The 10,397-nt window shown below is 30.9% G+C and overlaps 1 protein-coding gene across 1 annotated transcript in view; it reads right to left on the bottom strand.

The window, feature by feature from the left end:
- Positions 1-774: 774 nt before the first annotated feature.
- Positions 775-10,397, bottom strand: part of LOC111706486 (uncharacterized) — a 15,332-nt gene continuing 5,709 nt past the window's right edge. Inside the window, exons 2-9 of the mRNA XM_023479371.1 lie at positions 8,333-8,410; positions 4,518-4,619; positions 3,758-3,828; positions 3,221-3,285; positions 2,428-2,517; positions 1,571-2,128; positions 1,271-1,374; positions 775-876 (exon numbers count right to left, since the gene is read on the bottom strand). Coding sequence (XP_023335139.1) covers positions 777-876; positions 1,271-1,374; positions 1,571-2,128; positions 2,428-2,517; positions 3,221-3,285; positions 3,758-3,828; positions 4,518-4,619; positions 8,333-8,406 — 1,164 coding nt within the window. The 5' untranslated portion in view covers positions 8,407-8,410 and the 3' untranslated portion in view covers positions 775-776. The remainder of the gene's footprint in view (positions 877-1,270; positions 1,375-1,570; positions 2,129-2,427; positions 2,518-3,220; positions 3,286-3,757; positions 3,829-4,517; positions 4,620-8,332; positions 8,411-10,397) is intronic.

Below are 10,397 nucleotides of genomic sequence, written 5' to 3'. Positions count from 1 at the left end.
TTTTATAAATTGAAAGAATTAAAATCCCTTTAAAGAACCTATTTTATAAATTGAAAGAATTAAAATCCCTTTAAAGAACCTATTTTATAAATTGAAAGAATTAAAATCCCTTTAAAGAACCTATTTTATAAATTGAAAGAATTAAAATCCCTTTAAAGAACCTATTTTATAAATTGAAAGAATTAAAATCCCTTTAAAGAACCTATTTTATAAATTGAAAGAATTAAAATCCCTTTAAAGAACCTATTTTATAAATTGAAAGAATTAAAATCCCTTTAAAGAACCTATTTTATAAATTGAAAGAATTAAAATCCCTTTAAAGAACCTATTTTATAAATTGAAAGAATTAAAATCCCTTTAAAGAACCTATTTTATAAATTGAAAGAATTAAAATCCCTTTAAAGAACCTATTTTATAAATTGAAAGAATTAAAATCCCTTTAAAGAACCTATTTTATAAATTGAAAGAATTAAAATCCCTTTAAAGAACCTATTTTATAAATTGAAAGAATTAAAATCCCTTTAAAGAACCTATTTTATAAATTGAAAGAATTAAAATCCCTTTAAAGAACCTATTTTATAAATTGAAAGAATTAAAATCCCTTTAAAGAACCTATTTTATAAATTGAAAGAATTAAAATCCCTTTAAAGAACCTATTTTATAAATTGAAAGAATTAAAATCCCTTTAAAGAACCTATTTTATAAATTGAAAGAATTAAAATCCCTTTAAAGAACCTATTTTATAAATTGAAAGAATTAAAATCCCTTTAAAGAACCTATTTTATAAATTTATACCTATCTTTGACTGGTTTCATGATTCCAACAAATACATATTCAAGATCTTTTGAGAGCTTTCTTTCAGCCTCTTTGCTGGCCCTAGGAATATAATATTTACATACTTATAATATGTAAATATGTATTTGCTTAAAATTCACAAACAAAAATTTACAATATTTGCAAAATAAATTCAAAAATTTGTTATTTTATACTATACATTGCTTGTCTGTCTGTCCGTTTGTATCAAATAAACGTCAAAACGGCTGAACCGATCGGGCCAAAAAATGTGTGTGACCCCAAATGGCCCAATGGAAAATTTTAAATGTTAAAATTAAATGTTAAATCCGCGAAAAAAATGGATAAATCTGCGAATTTTCTTCTTTGGTATTGTTTGATAATTTTAGAGATAAAATGCTACAATTAAAATATATAATCTAAGATATGCCTTGTAAAATAAATTATTTATAATAACCCAGAAGTATGGAAAATGTACCTGTAATGCCCCATAACGTGCATGTGTTCGTATTTCTGTTTGTCAGATTTACTTGTGTTCTTTTCCTTGATTCGTATAAAGAAGGATTTTCTAACTCCAGTCTCCTAGGTTTTATACATTAAGGTTTATCGATGTTTGTTTCTGGACTGATCCTATTTCTAATATTAATTCATATTAAAAAAGTTGCAGTTCATTATTGTACCCTCATATTATCGACATTAAAATTGATTATCCTGTCTTAAATAAAAAATTTGCGTTTCTTATTTTTAGATAATATTTTACTACATTTTTACAACTAACCTTGGCAGATTCAGGTTTAGAAGAAGACGATCCTAAATTTATTTGACTTGGTTGCTCAGTAGGCTCTGGAGGATTTGTATTCCCTGATGGGTTGGTAAACTGATCTGATAATTGGTCAGAATAGTGATAAGCTGATTGGTTAGAAAACGGTCCACCCAATTGGTTCGAAAACTCATCTACAGATTGGTTGGAAAAAGGTCCACTGGATTGGTCGGCAAAAAGATCTTCGGATTGGTTGGAAAAAGGGCCAACTGATTGGTCAGCAAAGTGGTCTATCGATTGGTTGGAAAAAGGGCCACCACCGGATTGGTTGGGAAACGCATTATCTACATGGTCAGTAAATTGAAAACCGGTTTGCCTTGAATTGTTCAAGGGGGAAGAACTAGAAAAGGATGACACCGGATGACTTGAAGAAGCAGACTGACTTGTTGAATGAGTCGATGAGGTTGGATGAGTTGTTAAGGCTGGATGACTTGACTGTCTGGATAGATTCGAGGATAATTTTGATTTGTCTCCAGGGTGAAGGAATTCCAGCATATTTATCCCGAGCATATCCAACTAAATAATAAATTTCTACCTGTGTGTACCTGAAGACACATCACTACCTGAGTGTACCTGAAGGCACATCACTACCTGTGTGTACCTGAAGGTACATCACTACCTGTGTGTACCTGAAGTTACATCATTACCTGTGTGTACCTGAAGGCACATCACTACCTGTGTGTACCTGAAGGTACATCACTACCTGTGTATACCTGAAGGCACATCACTACCTGTGTGTACCTGAAGGCACATCACTACCTGGGTGTACCTGAAGGCACATCACTACCTTTGTGTACCTGAAGGCACATCACTACCTGTGTGTATCCAATATGCTTCTCTATACTATCAGATATGAAGAGAATTCGCCCTGTTTCAGAGAGCAGGAAAACTACGCCATTCAGAACCTTAATAAACATTAATATTTAGAGACTCAAACAAATATCATTTTAACTGTACTGTGCGCTGTACAAGCTTGCTTATTAACAAAATACAGGGGTGTATATTTTAATGAAAAACGAGGGGGTTTTAAAAGAAAATAGATAAACTTTTAGGTAAAAAAATAAAGAAGGGTGATCGACACTTGCCTTTTGATGTCAAATTTTTCATTTCTAAAATTAAATTCTTTAAAATATTCATTGAACATTCAATTTATCATCTTAAATACATTTTTCAACGTTATCTTTTTTTTAAATAAAATCAATAATACAATTTGTTAAGATAAATTTCTTTTTAAAAGTCTCAGAACAGATTAATTTTCCTCTTTTCATTTGGGGAAAAAATATTTCAAAAGACCACCAGAAAAACCTCCCCCCCTCACCACATAACCAGAACCACCTTACCCCGACATAATCAAAATTAAGGAAAATGGCTCTCAATTCATTTCTCGTTAATTTTGCAAATTTAGAAAATAGGATTAACAGCGACAATATTTGTTCATCAAATTTTAACAATATTCGTGAGAAATATTCCAAGACGCCCTATAAACAGAAAGATTCAGCGAGAACTCCCAAGGAGCCCTAAATTATTTAAACTGCCGAATTAAGCCAAGTTAATTTTATCTATTGAAGAGAAAACTCCCAAAACTAATACCATCGAGGGTTTTCTAACCTGAGCATGTTGTAAACTATTGATGATTGGAGTACCTGGGGAACTGAACTTTTCAGTAGGAAACACTAAACACAAAAATGCTAAAGACGGTGTCGTAAACGATTCACAACATTATCCTTCCAATCAAAATCCAAGGGTTATATATTTTTGATTTTCTCTCACGAGAGTAGGCGAAAATTTCGTCATGGTGATTTTATACAAAGCAATGCGCGGATTTCTACCAGAGAAAGAAAAAAGATTCCATTTAAGATTTTTTTAATTCGATCTTTGCAGTTGGTTCTCCGAAATGCACTATTACTACTAAAGGAATTAAAGGAATTATTTAATGAATTCAAGTTAAAAAGCCTTTTACTTGCTCTGCAGTTATACTAAAGAAAAGTTCGAGAATTATACAAAATTAAATTAAATCTACAGTCTCTGCAGCAAAGTATCATCATACTATGGTCAAGAAAGAAGTTTAACANAATCGGACTTGCTAATCTACAGATGGGTCACTTGAAAAGAAAAGGTTTCTAATAATTTGAATAATGAACTTACAATTCTGGAGACGGATATAATTTGCAGAAACTCTGAGAATATTTGTTCTTGTAGTATCAGATTTCTTCTTCCTAGGAGGATATATTGTTCTAACAATGTTTTTAAATTATTTCATTAGAACTTTTCAAAAATCAGTTTTGAAAAGATAAAAAAAACCAAATGTTAAATAATTTGTATGCCTTCTTTCGTGTAAAGGAATTGAGTCTTTGCCACAAAATCTGAATTTCTAATCCCTTTATCTTTGCGACCCAATGTCGCAGACCTTAGATATTTCAAACTATGAATTCTGATGGATCAAATAATTTATGTTTGAAATATCAATGATTTACATCATCAGGTTGCAAAGGTAAGGATTAGAAAATTTTAGTTTGTAGCAACGGCTTAGCTTCCTTTGTTAAAATGTTAAAATCGTTTAACACAACTTTAGCATAACACTTTGTATGACTATATTCAAACCCCCCCACTAAAGTCCTAAAATCAATATATATATATATCTTGTCTGTTTGTGTGTGTCCAATAAACGTCAAAATGGATGAACCGATCGGGCTCAAATTTTGTGTTGGACTCACCATGACCCAAGAGAATGTTTCTGGATGCTCAGAATTACATAAAGCTGTCTCCAAAAAAAATTGATTTTCATAAAATTTTAAAAATCCATGAAAAAAATTGTAAATTTGCAAAAAAAAATTGTTATTGTTTTTCGAAGTGAAAATGCTGAAAATGCCACGAAGCGCCCTGATTGCCTAGAGTTATAGCTTACTTGTCTGCGATGACCGGGACGAGGGTTTTGATTTCTCCTAGAAGAGTGTTGAGCCGATCCCGTCGCAGCTTCTCCGCTTTATTTCTCAGCTCACGAGAGGAACTGAAATTGAAATATTCGATTCTTTTCTGGTCTACTAAATATACATGACTCTGACAGTTAATAAACGGCTTAAAGCTAATCTCTGAATTTTGAATAATTTGTTGAATTTATTCGTCGTAAGGTTCTTTAAACAATTATTACAAAATTCTCTTGGACATTTTCATTTCAAAATTTTAGTCTGATTTTTACGAGCTTTAAAACCGGTGCCGCAAATTGCTATAAAAATCATAGACGATCTTTAATTAGTCTTTTAGCTGCCATACTTCTCAAAACTCCCTGTGTGATTTTTATGTTTTGTTATAATGATTTTCGAATTTTTTGTTTCATCGTTTTCCATCCGAATCATCTTTTTTAGGTTTTCATTTAAGTTTTTTTTAATTTTCCATTTTTAATTAAAATTTTCTTTTCTTCAATTAACTGATTTCTCTCGGTTTCACTGGAAGAAAAAATATGAGATTTACAAGAATAATCTAATAGTGTTATTTTATTTCATTTAAAAAAGGTTAATAACAATTATAAAGACTAGATAATATATCACAAGAACGTTCCAAAATGCTGAAGATTGGAAAATTTTAAATAAAATTTAATTATCAAAATCATAATATTGATAATAAACTGTTTTGTATATATTAGAAGAGAACTCTCAACTCTGAACTCCTTTTTAACCAAAACAAATTGGATTTTAGTTGATAAACGTAAATTTTATATATGTGGCAGAAGTAGTGACTGTCCTTTCAAGTGACCCTACAGATTCACACTGGTACCCTTTAACATTTAATCTGATCAATAATGTAGAAGATATCGTCAATTTTCTAGCTTAAAAAGTGTTATATTCTAAAATGGATGAAGATATTAAGGTTATATTTGTTTCTTGATCAGATAAAGGTTTAAAGGATACATGCGTCATTATTAAATTAAAATTTCTAAAAATTAAAAAAATCTTAATAAAAGAAATAGGTTAGTGAACTTTCTAAAATCAAAATTTTTCGTAAAAAAATTTTAATTTTAAAATGCAGTTTTTATGGCCCCCTCCCCCACCCCTTTCTCAATAATTTACTAAGTAGTCACACTGCCTAGACCAAGCTAGTAGGCCTACTCTACAACACAGTTTTATAAGTCTAGCCTCGGAACATTGTGTACTCCGAATACATTAGATCAAAAGCAACAACTAATGAAAAACCGTATTAAGGGATTTTAAGAAGCCGCTCCATGGTAAATATCTCCTCACTCCTCCCCAAAAAAATGGATGTCGTTTATTCCGGTGTTAAAAATTCATGGAACATATGTTTATTTCTTTTTGGGCTTTTTTACATTTTGGCACATAAAACAAAATAAAAATTTATGCATTTAGGATATAGGAACCCGTTTCCATGGCAAATGTATCATCTCTCCTCCAAAGAATGATTTTCCTATAAAGTGTAATGCACAAAAAAACTTTGCCAAAAGTTCGTTATGGTCTTAAAGATTCATGCATGGAACAAATGTTTGTTTTTCAATTAGGGCTTTATACGTTTTTCACACCGAACATTTTAAATAACAATAATCAAAGAGGTCCAAATTGTTGTAAAACATCTTTTAGAAATGATAAATCTGATATAATTGAACATGAAGAAATATTTGCATTTTTATTCTTCATAACCAGTGCTAGTGACATAGAGTAATAAAACGAAGAGGTAAAGCTTAGCTCAGAAGTACCCAACCGACCTCCCTATTAATTGATTAATAGAGTGGTCGGTTGTGTACATCACGATATGTTTACGTATCTAACGCTGTACACTTATATATAGAGTGATCGTATTTCTAAAGGGGGATTTATGGAATTGACCAATTTTTAAATTTTCTTTCTTTTTTTAAAGAGAATTCGATGATGTCGATTGCAAACATTTGACAATTTTCAAATTTGTAGGTTTTCAATTTATTAGCTAAAAGTTATGTCAAAAATATAAAGTTTCTAGGGCATGAATTTAACTTGAAACATTCTTATTTCAAACATTTTTATTGTTTCTTCTCTTCAACTCTTTATCATAAACATGACAGTGTATGCAGGATTACCCACAAGGATGAAACAACGATGACGACCTGGAGCTCTTAACCCTTAACAGACTGGGGAGGGGGGGGCGTTTTTGGCTCCCCCTCTAGTTTTTTGACTAATTGTTTGACTTTTCATAAATAGAAATTTAAAGGACTTTTTAGTAAATTTTTTTTATGCATCAGGTAGGCTTCAGGGCGATAAAAAACCGGAGAATATAAAAAAATCTATAGCCCATACATTTTTTATGACTAAAGCTACAGTTCTGAAAGCTATATTTTTGAAAAGCCCTTAAAAAATGGGTGTAGAAACATGCGTCAAACTTTGATATTTGTTCAAAAAAAAATATTTTTTACATTTTTTCGACCTTTTTGTTGCATTTTTTTCGACCCTCCCTAGCAGTTTAAGATGTATCGATCTAATTTTATTTCAATGACCTGGCCTTGAAAAATTTGGCTATGAACATGCATTTAAACCCTATACCTATTCGCTAAAGCCTTTTTCTAAGGGGGGGGGCGTGGGACGCCCCCCAGTCTATACATATATTCAGACCCCTCAGCCTTTATAGGGTTAAAGATAAACACATTTTTCTTCAAACCTGGTTTTTTTCGCTGACTTATATCTCCTTCTTTAAACTGGTTTGAGCAAATGCAACTTTTGAAGGATATTCTCTGGAGTCTCCCAACCTTAAAAGGTCTAGCCATGCAAAAATTTTTGGTATTTGAAAAACTCGCATTTTTACAAGAAGAATTGTTTTTGCACTTTTTCACGATACAATATTTAGTCATGCTTTTATTAAACAAACAACTGAACTTGAATGTACTGCAGTATACAATCCTTTGCTTACAATCCATATTAAGTGTCTATCAATACTAAAACTCAAATATCTACATAAACCACCCCTTAATAATACGATAACAAGTGTACAGCGTTAGATAAGTAAACATATCGTGATGTTTACAACCGACCACTCTATTAATTAATTAATAGGGAGGTCGGTTGTGTACATCTGAGCTACGCTTTACCTCTTCGTTTTATTACTCTATGGCTAGTGATTTGAATCTAGATTCGTTGGATCTCCAACATTTTGGCTTCCTGGATCCGGATCAGCAAGAGGCAAAATATCAACCAATAATTGTAAAAAAATGAACTCTTGAGAAAAAAAAAGTTAATTTTAAAAAAAATGTTATCTTTGAATTGTTCATCAAGTTTTTACATTTTTTATCCAGGATCAAAATAAAATAGATCCTAAGCACTTTCTAAAACCAACATTTTTTTATTTTGGAGAAAAAAAATATTCGTATAATTCTATTAAGTTTGCAAAAAATATATTAAAATCCTTGACGATATGGTTCAGGGGTGTTAAGTTAGGTAAAAAAATAACTTTTTTGAGTATTTAATGAAATTTATTTATGACCATCACTTGCCCAAATTCAACATTTTTCAATTCTGTAAATTGTTTTTCAAGCCGGTTCCATGGATACTTATATCAATAAGAGTCTCAAAATTTTCTTTTTTACTGACTTTCATGACTTTTTCCTCCGTTTTTTCATTAAATTCCTTTTGGGAGGCCCCTATTTTGAATTGGTGAAATATTGTATTTATTAATCACGTTTTAGAATTCCCAGTGGAATACTTTGTTGCTTCTGTAAAATGGGTGGAGAAAATGTCTCACAACTATTACCTGTACTTAGGCGGCAGTTCTGGAAACTTTGGTTGGTGGGGCTTACGTGGAGTCCGCCCCCGTCCTGCCGACATTTTCCTAAAAAATGTTCTTTTGGTTAATAATTTTAACAACAATAAACATTTCTCGTCATTTCTCAGATGCTTTAGAATGATAATTATAGCAATATTTAAACAACATTAATAACATTATTGTTTTTGGTAATCTTTAAAATAATTTATATATATAAAAAGCTCTTCGCTCGTACAGGGTGACCCAAAAAAATGGGATCAGGATAATTAGCCCCTTTAATCCTTTGAAATTACTCAACTTTGTGCCCTAGTTTATAGTTTTAAATTTTAGAAGGAGTCGTACAAGTTTTTGTCGTCCGTTCCTTCCATTTGGTGTAAACCTACGTCGAATATTTGAAAATCTCTATGTTAACTTTAGATAACCAATATTGCTCAAGAAACAAAAAAAAATCCATTTAAATCTTTCTCAACCCCGAGATTTTTCTTCTAGGCTTTCTGAAATCCAAGGTGTATACGTAGTCCTATACCCAGAGCTCTCCGAAGAGAAACTTTTTAAAAATTGGTTGAAGAAATCCCGGCCCCATGATTGGAACAACAGCTTTAATGAACCTTGGGGAAAATAGAAATAGGAGTTTTTTTTTAATATATTGAATAGAAATTTTGCCATTTATTCATATCATATATTGAATAGACATTTTGCCATTTATTCATATCATATATTGAATAGACATTTTGCCATTTATTCATATCATATATTGAATAGACATTTTGCCATTTATTCATATCATATATTGAATAGACATTTTGCCATTTATTCATATCATATATTGAATAGACATTTTGCCATTTATTCATATCATATATTGAATAGACATTTTGCCATTTATTCATATCATATATTGAATAGACATTTTGCCATTTATTCAGATCATATATTGAATAGACATTTTGCCAATTATTGAGATCATATATTGAATAGACATTTTGCCATTTATTCAGATCATATATTGAATAGACTTTTTGCCATTTATTCATATCATATATTGAATAGACTTTTAGCCATTTATTCATATCATATATTGAATAGACATTTTGCCAATTTTTGAGATCATATATTAAATAGGCATTTTGCTCTGAGAGATATATAGATATTTCCCTTAAAATGTGAAGAAAAATTAAGAAAGTAAACAGCGGAATCACTGAGAAAATAACTTTTATTTTAGAATAAGTACACAAACAACCGCAGTTTTTCTAAAATTGTTAAGTTTTGCCCAGCTGCTGTACTCAGTACACTAAAACCTCTATAAATTTCTACTCTCTGGCACCAACTAAGTATGGTACAAAGTACAAACATTGAAAAGTACAAAATATAAAAAAAGGTACGAGGTTACGAGGTATGTTCAATAAGTTGAGATTTTTTTTTAAGGTACGTTTAGACGACTCAGCCTTATAATTTTTTCTTTAAAGCTCACTGTATTCATCCCAATTGTCTTTTCCCAACGGACTTTATTCATTAAACTTTTTATTTCTATGTAATTATCATTTTCCCGGAGGATGTTTAGATCCGTTGTCACAGCACAGGAACTTTTTAATATCAACCCGGAAAATAGGATAAGGTACAAGGAGTTATAAGGTATAGAAAACACAAGGAGTACAATCATGAAAGTTTAAAAGTACGAAGTATTTTAATATTGTAATAAAACAGCGGGGCTGGGTTTCAGAGAAAGTTCTTCATCCTGAGATATAATATAAAAGCCCAGTTTTCCTCATAAAATGCTTTGCTGCAGGGCTTACAGCTCCTAGGCCAGATAAGCAGACCCAGTTTACTTTTAAGGTATCAGTTGTATCAGTTTAGAGTATTATATCATCATTATCAGTTTAGAATATTGTATCCGCAGTATCAGTTTAGAATATTTTATTAGCAGTATCAGTTTAGAAAATTTGATCTGCAGTATCAGTTTAAAGTATTGTATCATAAGTATCAATTTAGAATATTGTATCCACAGTATCAGTTTAGATACCAAAATACTCAATTTTAGAAACCACAATTGAAA

The sequence above is a fragment of the Eurytemora carolleeae genome, unplaced genomic scaffold, assembly GCF_000591075.1.
Source record: "Eurytemora carolleeae unplaced genomic scaffold, Eaff_2.0 scaffold714, whole genome shotgun sequence".
Lineage (NCBI taxonomy): Eukaryota > Metazoa > Arthropoda > Copepoda > Calanoida > Temoridae > Eurytemora > Eurytemora carolleeae.
Note: the sequence above shows the minus strand (reverse complement) of the source record. Positions and strands in the feature narration are given on the sequence as shown.